The following is a 13,788-nucleotide window of genomic DNA, read 5'->3' on the forward strand; positions in this document are numbered from 1 at the left end:
TAAATTGAATGAACTAAACTCGAATTACGAATTGTTCTGAATTAAGTTATCATAATTCATGTATAATATGTCTAATATATTAGATCAATTTTATTAAATTTAATTTAATTGACAAAATAAATTCAATTTAAATTTAGTGCCATTTAGATTAGGTTCAAAAAAATAATAAATGTAGTTGATTAAGTAAAATAAAATTCAATCTATATTTATAGACATGTAGAATAAATTTTGGAAAATTGAATGACAACTGATCGGTAAAAATCTCAAAGTTAAAAATAAAGATATTTTATTAAGCTACATTTTGCTGAGTAAATATATTACTTTCGTCTATCACTGAGGAAACTAACTGTAGAGACAAAAAAAATGAATTTTGAAGCATTGAACTGAAATACAGTTTACCAAAAACAGCTAAGCCAATTATGCGGAGAAGTTGTCGTGCATCTTTCTGCGAAGTTGTAACTTAGTAAAACAAAAGGGAGAGGAAAAGAAAGGAGGGAAAAGGGTTCAGTTAATTACTTTATGTTTTTAAATTATATTTAACCTTATAATTAGTACGGATCATATAATTGATTATGTGAGTTTGTTTCCAAAACAATTTTCAAATATAGTTTATCATAATAAAATAATAATAATAATAATAATTGTTTTGCTTATGGGTCAATATTATTGGTTTATTATGTCTTGAGTGAATGTTTGTCTTTATATTGTTTATTATGAAATTTCTTTCGATCAAACTCGTATTTCATAGGTTTTAAAATGAATTTGAATCACTGATGGTCTGATCCAATTAATATTAATCATATTTTGTGGTAAATTAATTAACATTAGGTTTAATTATTCTGAAAGGTGATCGTTTATTTTGTATGTTTCAATCGTTCGATATCGGAATAATCAGTATGATTGTATTTACAAAGTGTTTAATCGTTTGGACTGTTCTACCTGAGATGATCAGACAATCATGTAGTATAATAATAAATAATTGATAAAAAAACAAATAAAATAATATAACAATAAAGTTATTTTCTTAATATTTCTTTCTATTTCTCTACAACTATTTCACTGGTAGCTATCACATGAACTTGTTTTAAACATGTGTTGCAGATAGTTGAATAGTCAAAGTTCTTTATATACTATACTATTTTCTTATCCGTCTCACTGGACCGCATTTACCAACCTTTTTATTTTACAATATTTGACTTTTTCATTCTATATAATAGATGCCGACCCATTTTGAATTGATCAATGTAAAATGTCGAACTTTAATGTTATATACGAAGCATTCTCAAGTTAGGTCTTGTTTGTTTATCAGTAAAATATGAGAATAATACGAGAAGTCAAGACAGAGAGCTACAGCGAAATTTCGTGTAGTAACCTTCTAGGCACTGTCGCATATTTGTGGACACGTGACTCAGAATAGTAAAATAATAATGTTAGTCCTTTCATGACGTTATAAATTTAAGATAATTATTTTTTAAAATTCTTTTATTTTAATGTCTAAGATTTCAATAGTATTGCCATTTGTACGAAAAGTATACAATTTTTATTTTAGAAGTCACTTTTAATCAATTAGTTCAATGAATAATTATTAAAAGTAAGGACGTTTAAAATAAGCAGAAAATGTCATAAGATCGGAAAAAAATATAACATAGTAAAATTCTTAAAAGAAAATTATAATAAGAACTTTATGTCAGAAATCTTGGAATGGAAATAATATAGTTTTTATATACAATTAACTAATACTAATTACAAGTGCATAGTCATGATTTAATGAAGAGAAGAATAGTCAATTGCGCGTGACAATATAATACTACATTGAAACAATTGTATATTGTAACCTAACTTCCATTGAAACAATTGTATGGATTGAATGTGGACAATATATGAGTTTGCAAATAAAAGCTAGCACACTTAATTGGATTATTTAATTCTTTATCTAGAACACATTTGCCTTCAAACTTTGGGATTCCTATATTCAAATAAATATTTATGTATAATTCAAATTTAAAAAGATTTTTTAACGTATATATTATATTATTAATTAAAAGCTATTATAAAGAAGATATATATGAGAAGTTTGGATTTTGCATATTTTTCGTGAGGAAAATTATTGTTGATAAGTTAATTAATTTAGTTTTTATTTATAAGAAACTATATTAATGTGCTGTTTATAAAAAATGGTATAAATAATTTAATTATTATGGTGTTAACATAATATCAAATTTATAGCTATGTTTAATATAATTATATAAAATAAAATAATAAAATATAAATGTACTAATTGATTTTTATGTGTGGTAAAAAAATTCCAGAGAAGGGGAAAATAAAATGTAAAAAAACTCTTATTATATGCATGTAGATATAGAAATAGATTTGTTTTCATCACTAACATAAAACTTCATTTTTGAACCCCACAAGCATCAATATATATTTATATATATATATATACATATATATATATATACATATATATATATATATACATATATATATATATATATATATACATATATATATATATATATATATATATATATATATATATATATATATATATATATATATAAACTAAGAGTTGAATAACTGAAAGCCTGAAATTTAGATGAAAAATATTAATGATATATGAAAAACATATTCAATCATACATATATTTGATTTATATTAAAATAAATATTAAAAAATTATTTTTATCAAAATAATTTATAAATTGATCAAACTAATTTATAAGCTTTTAAAGTGTTATCTCGAAGAAGAATTTTTTTTTCATGAGTTGATTATTTTAACCATTTTAATTCTCAATATCTTTATGGATTTTTTTAACAACCATAGGTAAAAATTGTCCCAAAATTCACATTGAGGATAGTTTTCACTTCTCGGATAAGCTGTCAAAATAAAAGTACCGAGGGAAATGCATATGTTCCTAAATTGACTGTATTTCTTTCTTTCTTTTTTTTAAAAAAAAAAAAGTCTTCTACATAGTGAAAATGTATAAGCCTATAATAATTGGAATTGGTGATAAGATATTTTATGTAGTGAAAGTATATAAATCTACAATAATCGTAGTATCTTTATGTGGGGCTATACTTTAATAAAGTATCATATCCCACACATTTCTTTTTCAATATTTATACAAATTAAACTCGCGTGAAAAATATGAATGTTTAAAAAAATATTTTCTAAGTTTACGATAAAAAAATATTCTTAATCAGCTAAAAGCATAAATTCAATCTTAAAACATTAATATTAACATCATCTTCTGCAAATTTTCTTTTTGTATCGCATGTAATTTATTTATGGTAAGTGTAAAGCAATTTATATGTTTATTTATCACAAATTTTATCTATAATATAATTTAAGATTAACTATCTTTTTAGTCTACACATTTTTTGGATTGGTTTTAGTTCTTATTAATTTGTTCTCTTTGACAAATCTTAAATCTTTAATCTTTTATGTTTTTTTCTTTTCTAGTATTAAGGAATAATGTTAATTAATCACACAATAATAATGCTCATATTGCAGTGATTTGTCACATAATCTAAAGTCTTGACATTACAATCACGTTTTGTTTTTTTATAAATTGGATTTCTTTGTGAAAACTTGAAAAATGATTTAAGAGTATTAATGATTTAAAAAAATTAATATTAAATTATTTTAATAATAAAAGGATGAAATTGTAATTAAATTTTCTATTAAAAAATTCATTTATAAAAATATTATATTTTTAATTTTTTTCTAAACTTATCTATATTTTTTTTCTAGATTTGTGACTCTATTCTTCAATTGTTTGAAGATTGAAGTAGTTCAAGATTGGAGTATGTTATAAAACCTTTCATCTTGAAGTGTATCATTTTATCCAATCAAAATCTTAAATATAATAAGTTTATCTTGTATAACCTTTTTGATCTTTTAATAAATATATTGCATGTGGAATGTTTTGGATGTCACGTTTAAATGTTCAAGGTGAATATTAGTTTAGTTAAAATTGTTAGGATATGTCAAGATCATTTATCAAAATTTTCTATGTTTATATAGAGCAACCTGAGTGAGATAGAGTTTATGGAGTTTGTGAGAGTAGAGTATCGGGAGAACACTTTTTGAAGTTTAGGTGTATATTCAAATAAAGAAAGCTAGTTTAAAATTTAAAAGTATATATTGTTGTACAATGAGTTGTGATCTATATGTGTTGCTAAACTGTTATAATCGAATGTGTAGAAAATATTTTAAAATTGTATTTTTAGATGATTGAAATTGGAATAGATATGTTATATGTAACACAAATGAAAGTGAGTGATTTGGTTTGATTGATTGAAAATTTGTGTAGTATATTGATATGTGATAATGTGGTTCTGTAAGATTGGACATATAGTATGTTAGGTTAGAAGCTAAAAGTGTGTATTAAATTGTTATGTGATTGTTTTGACTTGATGTTTTGGCTGAATTAATTTTTGTTTTTTGTGCAACTGGTTTGAATTGGTTAAGACTGTCTAATTTGATCTATCTCAAGGTTATTTTGAACTAAAACAAGATATTTTAAACTAAAAAGGAATTGGTGTGTATAGATAGTCAAGTTGGACAACCTACTCAAATCAAATTGAGAGTTAAAAGTTTGATATAGTATTGAGTGATACCACAACTCCTGGATGTCATTTGTGAAAACTAGATAGTGATCACAAGAGGTTCAGAGCACCAAACACTACCTTCGGACCGCTAGGTACTCCCAAGTTATGTTGTGGTTTGTTCATCTACAATGATTGTATGTTATACATGAGTAGAGAATAATACATATGAAAAAGTTAAAGCAATATGCCTGTTTATGATTGTTAAGAAAGAGTAGTAGTTGCTTAGATATATAACTTTTGTATTATATAGATCCTCCTAGTTGATGAAGTGTTTTTATCTTTCAAAAGTTTAAGTGTTTTTTTTCTCATGAAGGCTTTGTAAATACATTTTATATATTAATAAGTTGGTTTAATGATTTTTATCAATTATGAAATGTTTTAAATCAGTATGGTGAATATGGTGAATTCTATTAAAGTTACATAAATGTGAAATGAGTGAAACCTACTATAAGACCCATGAATTGGTAGGGCACCTTGGAGACCAACAAACACATTTTCCAAACCTCCTACAGAAAACTAAGGTGTGGTGAGCTTCCCTTCCATAAATTCATGTATAAAATGAGGAAAACTGGGACTCATAGAAATCATGTACAAATGGAATCCTGGCTATAAATGGAGAAGCAGCAACATGAGTTTTGATAGAATGAGACAACATGAATTTTTGAGAAGGAGTCTTTTTGGACAAACTATACTTGGTGCAAGATAGGAAAAGAGCAAGGAAACAAGGGAAGTGAAGGAGAGCTTGGAGTTTGTCTTGGAAATTGAAGGAAAATACTCGAAAAGAGATAGGGGAGCTAACTCTTTTCTTTATGCATGATAATTATATGTTTTAGGATGAAAAATTTGAATATATGACATATGAGCATATTAAGTTTTAGCAAGGGAAGCTATCTTGTCCACTTGTGGAATTTTTATTTTCTTGTCTATGTTTTCTTTGTTTTTTACTTTTTGAGTTACCTCGGTAAAACCTCAATGTCCACCTTGTTTATTGTTAGATTAACCAGAAATTTTGGTATGTGGTTCATAATTGATAAAAATGATTAATTTGATGTTTGTGCTTAGAAAAATTAATTTTACATTTTTTAGTGAACGAATCACATCTTTATTTTCTATTTTTGAGTAATCTTGGTAAAATCTTAAATTTCACCTAATTAACCGTTATATTAACCTGAAATTTTGATAGATGGTTCATAAGATATATTAATTCACTTTGATCGCTCAGATTATTAATTGGATGTCTATGTTTAAAGAAATAAATTTCTCATTTTCGAATGAACTTATCACCACTTTATTTATGTTTTTGAATCAACTTGGTAAAATCACAAATGCCACCTAGTTAGCCGTTAGATTAACCTAAAATTTTGATATATGGTTCCTAATACATATTGATTCAATTTGACTACTTAGATTATTAAATGGATGTACGTGATTATAGAAATTAACTTCATATTTTTTAGGAAGCTCAACACCACCTTAACTTGATTTCCAAGTCATTTTGGTAAAATCTCAATTCCCACCTACTTAACCGTTTGACTAACCTAAATTTTTGAGATATGCTTCCTAAGATATATTAATTCAACTTGACTTCTTGAATTATTAATGGGAGGTTTGTGATTAGAAAATTTAGTTTCGTATTTTTTAGAGAGCTCAACATAACCTTAGTTCTATTTTTGAGTCATCTTCAATTCCCACCTTGTTAACCATTAGATTAACCTTAAATTTTGATATATGGTTTCTAAGATATATTGATTTAATTTGATCTCTCAAATTATTAATTGGATGGGTCTTTTTTTAATTCATATTTTTAAGTAAACTTAACACCCCTTAATTCTCTTTTTGAGATAGCTTAACACCACCTCAAGAATAAGTATTTTACATATAATATATTTTCCCTTATACATTGACCTTTACTTAACCATCATTGTTATAGCTATGGTATTAAAGTTATCACAACCGTCTAAGTCGACCATTAAAACAAACTAAAAACTTTAATACCACATATAATTTTGACACTACTTTCATATTAACTTGTTATTCACTAGTACAAAAATCACGTACAACGTCAAATATTTTGGGCTTTTAATGGCGAATTCGCCAACGACGCCATATCAGGAGACACAAAAAATTCCAGTGTTTCGTATTTTATAAAGCATGAACTATGAATGTGTAGTGTAGTATCAACCACAAACAATAATAACCAACAACAAACAAGTTCAACAAATAAGTTCTTCAAAACAAAAACGAAAACGAAAACTAACCTTCAAAATGAGGGTTTGTCGGAACAAAGTTTGGTCACATAGAGAGAAAGTAGAATGCGCCTTTGAAGAACAAGAACACGAAAATTATCGGTTAGAACAAACAAAAATCATACATAAAGTAATTAATTAACATGCATTTGTATCAAATGAAAGAAATATTACATGTGCGTCAAACTTTCGTTCGAGAAAAGTTTGAGAAGATGAGAGGGTATCGCGCGCGTTAAGATAAAGTGAATGAAAATCTCCCGCTCAAATTTTTATTGAATTCACTAACCTTTTGACGTCGAATTTAAAAGTCATTCGATGTTTTATATCTTTTTAGGTCGAATTATAATTCTAAACAACGTTTAATAATTGCATTTATTTACAAAAATGTAACCACTCATTTTTTATTTTGATTTTTCAATAATTGAATATTAAACGCGTGACGTTATACGTTATTTTTTTTACTAGTGATTTAATATGTTACACGTAACTAAAGTGAAACTACTAAATCAATTAAGTTATCGGAATGTTAATTTATTTATATAATCTCTTAACATTGGCATGATAAATATTAAAAGAGTTAACAAGTAAAAGATTCAAAACTAATAGTTGAAAAACAATTATAGACTCAAATATTAATCCCTATAATTTACATATTTAGAAATATTTATCCTGTGCGTAACACAAACAAAAATAACAATTTTTACCATTTACAAAACAGATCATTAATAATCCAGCACTATCATCAACAAATTTTAATCGTGAAAACTTATAATTTTTCTCGAAATGGAATTAGTCTAATCACGAAGTTGTGTTCATGATGATATCCCTCTGCGTTCTGGTGACACGTCTTTCACGTTTGGGATCTGCCACGATTCTATAAATACAAACTGATTTTGTAGGTTTCATCAAATCTGTTTGAATTCCTAAATTTTAACTTATATCAAAGATTTATAAAGCTAATTAAGTTTCATTTTTTTCCAAAAAATTAAAAGGTCATTCCTATATCATATTTTTTATTGACACATACACATAAATAACAAAAAAATATTTCATACATGATAATATATAATTTTTAATAAAATTACATATTTATTTTAAAAACTACATATTTATATTTTAAAGTATTTATTCATAAAGAACTCTTGTTTATTATTTCATTTTGAATCTAATGTTAGCACCAACTTCTTCACATGTTTGGTTGTAGAATAATCATGTATATGTTTACTCCTAAGTTTGTTGTCTAATTTGTTTTTCTTTTTTATGTGTCTCTACACCCAACTAAATACACAAAAGTAAAATAATTAAACTCGTCGTGCAATTGCGAGGCTAAGATAATTATATATATATATATATATATATATATATATATATATATATATATAATAAAAATATGAATAAAATACTTTTAAAAAATATTTTTAATTTATTCTTGCAACGTTACGTATTTTAAATTCTATATTATTTTAATAAAATAAAATAACAGACAAACGCGATAATAATAGATTTTTGTCCGTATACAACAATACTATTTGTAAAACAATTGGTAAAAACAGGTGCTGTGTGCCACTTTTTTACAATAATAAGAAAACTAAATTAATAATTTAATAATTATAACAATCAATAAAATAAAAATAATTAATAAAATTTTATATTGAAACAATAAAAATCAGTGAAAAACTGAATTTTGTGTATTAATATTATAATATAATAACCAGCGTATTTTGTAACTTTCATGAAAGTAACAGCCGGATAATTTATTATATATAGTTAAATTAATAAGTTAGTTATAAATATAATAAAAAGATATGTAAAAAGAAGATATTTAAATGATCCAAAGCGCGTGATATTTAAGCAAAAGCATTAATTATCAATGGTATGAACAGTTCGTAAAAGAATGAATGAGTTAAACGTGAAAAGATAAAACCAAAAACGTGGGCGCATTTAAGGTAGTGAAAAACGCAGTCGTAAAAAACAAATCTAAACGGAGCGCAAACGTAACCGTTTCGTCGCCGTTTAGTTTACCGACGCAAACAACACGTGGTGGAAAGAAAAATACAAAACCACATTAATAATATTAATAATAATAATAATAAACAAGTAAATAAATAATTATGGACAAGAATAAAAAAAAATTTATGAGGGAGACTTTGGGAAAATCACAACAAATGGAACCGTATGACATGGGAGCAGACAGCGGCAAGAAAAGAAAAGAACCGCTTTCGAAAAACCCCACATATTCCTCGTGCTCCAATCTTCCACCTCCTTATTCAAAATTTAAATAATAATAATACTATTATTATTTTATTGGAGCTATTGAAATTGGTTATCATTGATTTATATATATAAGATGAAGGGGCGGAGACAAAGATTATCATTACATCTTCGGACTCTTCCTTCGTAATCCAACGACCCTCACCGTCAAACCACGCGTTCTCTGCTTCTCTTTCTCTCTCTCTCTCTCTCTCTCTCACCGAAAACTTGTGTTTCTCTTTCTGAGTAGATTCAATTAATCATGTCCAGCTCGTCGGAGTACTCTGAATTTTCCGGCCAGAAATCGGCCAAGTCGCCGGAGAAGTCAAGCTTCTCTCAAACTTGCAGTCTGTTGAGTCAATACATCAAGGAGAAGGGTAGCTTTGGAGATCTCACCCTCGGTATGACATGCAACGCTGAACCATGTGGTACGCCTCCTTAAACTATGGAAATGTTTTTTTTTCTCTTTCTTTTTTTCTTTTGGGTTTTTCTATGTGCAATTTCAGCGAAAGTTTTGGGTGTTGCTTAGTTCTGTAGAAAGTGTAGGAAGGGAAACATTTGGAATCTTGATGGGTACTCAATTGCTTATTCCTTTCATCTTGGTTTGTTTTGAGATAAATATATCTTTAGGAATCGGTCTTTCAATTTTTTTTATTATTTTTTTTTATGAATTGAAACATTTTTTAGTTTTAGGCTTGAATTTCTCTCTCAATTCTCAGGTATCTAGCTTTGTTGCTAATTTATTGCTCTACATGTCTTTTGAAATTCCTAGATCTAACTCATGACTCCAAATTTGCCCCACTTATTTGAATGAGAAAAAGTGAAGAAAAGGGTTTGATTTTAGTGTTCTCTTTTGTTTGAAAACAAGATTAATTGTCAGATATTTTGCATGTTTTGGAGATTTCCTTTTTTCTTTTCTGATGTGAAATTTTTTACAGGGTCACCTGAGACTTCTTGTCAATCTGCTACAACTATGAACTTGTTTCCTACCAAGGAAAACAACGTTACACCAAAGAACCTGACAGCTATGGATTTGCTCTCTCCACAAGCTTCCTATCGTCCTTCAGAGGAGATTCCAACCTTGATTAATTCCAGGTTGGTTGCTTTTGCTTCTTTAATTTGTTGCCAAGTCAATTAACAGTAACCTTTTGTTCCAACTTGGTGTTGAAGAATATTAATGAGCAATGACTGCATACCAATTCATAACTGCTTCCACCCTTTAGATATGCTATTTAAATCTCCAATTTCTTTTATGGCTGTTTGTTCACTAGAAAAATTGCCTTTAAACTAGTATGTGACAATTTTTGTATTAACTCATGGTGTGCAGTGCAATTAAGTCTGTGAGCAAGGTTGCTAAGACTGCTCAGATGACAATCTTTTATGGAGGACAAGTTGTTGTGTTTGATGATTTTCCTGCTGATAAAGCAAATGAGATCATGTCCTATGCTAGAGGGAAGCCACAGAGCCAGAACAATTCTGTTTTCACTTACACACAGAGCCAACCTTCATTTCCTCCTAATTTGGTCAGAACTTCTGCTGATTCAAGTGCTCCAATTATTCCCACTGTGACTATTACCAACTCCATCCTTGAACACTCTCAACCATCATCCAGGCCTGTTGTTTGTGGTAATTTCTTAAGATCATTAATACTTTTGAGATGAATATTTTTATTCAATTTTGTTATATGGATTATTTTGTTTTCTAATCATGAATTTCCTTTTTGAGCAGATCCACCAATTGCTAGAAAAGCTTCACTCCACCGGTTTCTTTTGAAGAGAAAGGATAGGTATGCACTTTCACCCAAACAAAGAAAACTTTAAACATCTTGTGCATGTTTAGTATAGGAATATTTTAGGGAAACAATAATCTTTCCATTTTTTCAAAAATCATTCATTTTTGTTTTAAATAAGTTGAACCAAAGCACAATCCTGCAGTTGTGGGCAAACTTAAAATCAAATAAATTTATTCACAAGCTAGCCCAGATGTGAATTCTTTTCATTTTTCCTTGTTTGAAAAAGAGAAATCTCCATTTACCCTTTGCAGATCTGGTTTTTCTTTTTCTTTTGTCTTGATAATATAGATATTATTAGTGGAATTGCAACCCTTTTGTTTTTGTTCAGTCAATAATGTTTCCTTCTGTTGTTTTACAGAATTGCTTCCAAAGCTCCATATCAAGTACCGAACGGGCCATCAGCTGAGTCCTTGCCATGGCTTGGGTTGAATGCTACTTCACCTAAAATCTGAGAGCAGCTACAGAATATATAATTTTAAGCATATTTTTGTTGTGAAAATGTTAACCAGTCAGAAGTTTTTTGCCAGAACCTTTCACTAAGTTTCTGGTTATGTTTTTTTCCTGACTAGGTAGCATTATTACTTTTTCTTTTTTGTAATGTTTTACAATGCTTTATGGGCTTTTTGCTTTGTTTGTCATAGTAATTTCGGCTCTGTTGGGCTATGTCCTAGATCTAACTATTTGTTAGTTGTTGCTGCTCTAATTACAGTGATTCAATATATTCATTGTTATATTAAGATTAATCTTTTTCTAATTTTTCTCATCAGGAAATACTAAATCAATTTATCTTTGAACTTGTGGCCAATCGACTTTGATGTGATTAGTTCAAAACGGTTTTATTTAGATTTACATGATGATTATAAGTTTATTTTTGTCTTTGGAATAAAATTAAATATTTGGTCAAATTAAACCAAACATTAAAGACAAACTAAACCAAACATTGAGACGTGTAAAAGCAGGAGCAATAGTATTAAAGATAAAGGGAGTCGTTGAAAATTATAAGGTTTTGAATTGCCTCTGTACGATTCAATTATTAAGATGAAATATTAAGGAGTAAAATTGGACTTGGGGAAGTATCGTATCATATTACATCATCAAGAAGAAAATCATTTGTGCTTTTGCTTAAATAAACTTTTATTTGTAAAATTTGGATTACTTTTTCTTTTATTCTTTAAAATTGAAAACTGTTTTCTAATCTTTAAATTAAAAAAATGGTTGTTTTATCCGTAGTAACGTTAACGGTATACTTGATTAAAATGAACAATACGAAGATATATTTTTTTATTTTTTAATAATATTGATTTTGAGTAATTACTACCGCATTAAATAAGTTGATATATTATCAGTTTAAATGTAAATTATTTACCATAGATTATTATGCTAATATTTGGTTATTCAAATGAAAGGTTCATCAATTTATTATATATATAAATAAACAATTTATAGGTACAATATTGTATTCAATAATTTTTATACACAATATATTTATAAATTTATAAGTATATAAGCACATTTTCACTTGGGAATTGAATTAGCTTCAAAGGGCTTTGGTGCTTCAAAGGACTTTGGTGCTTCAACAAGAAACATGACAAATAATAAAAAGTAACAATTGTTAGACATCCAAGGACAAAAAGGTTGGAGGAATCCATGTCTTAAGAAAATAAATTAATGAAAAAGAAATTAGAGGTAAGATGCCATATGTCTTGTGAACACTAAAATGATGTCAAATAAAGATGACACAAAAAGAAACTCCAAGTAAGTTGCAGTTAATATCTTCATTGTTGATTGAAATCATAAAATCTTGAAAGTCTTAAGTCAATCTAGAATGATGTCACAATATAATGCCTTAATCCATTCCTCCCTAACCATCAATAAGACTTGGCATCATCCTTTTATTGATGGAAATTGTGATTTCTACACATACAAGAGTCTCTCAATTTGATCGATATAATAGGATAATTGACCTAGACAGACACATAAACAACATATAAACATCTACACCATAAAAAAATGTAATGATTTGTTGAGTGTTCCCCACTTCCTAATAGAAATCAACTTTAAGCTAGCTTACACAACTCCTATTTCATTCCATTGATTTGGTTTGACATACTTGTGAGAAATTTTGGTATGTGGTTTGCAACAAGTCAACAACAATATTTAACGTCCATCATCCTAGTCAATATCTAACAAGAGAAGTGTAAGCTTCTAAGGACATTCTAGGAGATATTGAAAAAAGGAGCTTTGAGTATAAAGAACTTAAATCCCAAAATAACATAATATCACATGATTAGAACTTTCATACCTAGATCCTTTGCAAACATCCAATACAAGATGCCAACCTCAGACCTTAATGAATTGCGAACATGAGCTGCCATGTTTATACAACTAGAATAATTGACGGGCTTCATAAACAAAACCCGACATAAACTGTAGTGTTAGAGAAGTAATAACATAAGAAGGACTAACTAGAAAGACACATACCCATCATACAAACCCAATAGCCTAGATCCCAAGAGTCTTATAGTACACATCCTTGAATGAGTAGAGAACCCATGTCTTGGAAAAAGATCTTAATGTTGAGATTGTTCCCACCCCACAAAAAGTCCCTACACTTCCCAAGGGCACAAACAAACAATTTTCTAATATCACCACAAGTTTGATTACAACATTGAATAATGTACTATACTAAAAGATAGATATAAGAGTTGAATCAAGTGAAACTCCTATAAAGATTCATAAAAAGATAATCAAGATATCGAGGATGGATTACCAAACAAAAAGAAGTTAGAAAATCATGATAGTTGAGAAGAGGTGTGACATGACAAGCATATCAAACATCTTGAGAAGCGCAAACATGTGATGTACCACTTTAAGATGTGATCAA

General features: G+C 27.8%; 1 protein-coding gene across 1 annotated transcript; it reads left to right on the forward strand.

Annotated features, from left to right (window-relative positions):
* Nucleotides 1–9,204: 9,204 nt before the first annotated feature.
* On the forward strand, nucleotides 9,205–11,647 carry LOC124829272 (protein TIFY 10A-like). The gene is made up of 5 exons (XM_047302747.2): nucleotides 9,205–9,540; nucleotides 10,051–10,207; nucleotides 10,440–10,738; nucleotides 10,841–10,898; nucleotides 11,263–11,647. Exons 1-5 carry the CDS (start codon nucleotides 9,375–9,377, stop codon nucleotides 11,354–11,356), a joined length of 774 nt encoding a protein of 257 aa, XP_047158703.1. The 5' UTR covers nucleotides 9,205–9,374; the 3' UTR covers nucleotides 11,357–11,647.
* The last annotated feature ends 2,141 nt before the right edge of the window (nucleotides 11,648–13,788 follow it).

Source organism: Vigna umbellata, chromosome 2 (genome assembly GCF_029865625.1).
Source record: "Vigna umbellata cultivar VRB3 chromosome 2, Vumbellata_1.0, whole genome shotgun sequence".
NCBI lineage: Eukaryota > Viridiplantae > Streptophyta > Magnoliopsida > Fabales > Fabaceae > Vigna > Vigna umbellata.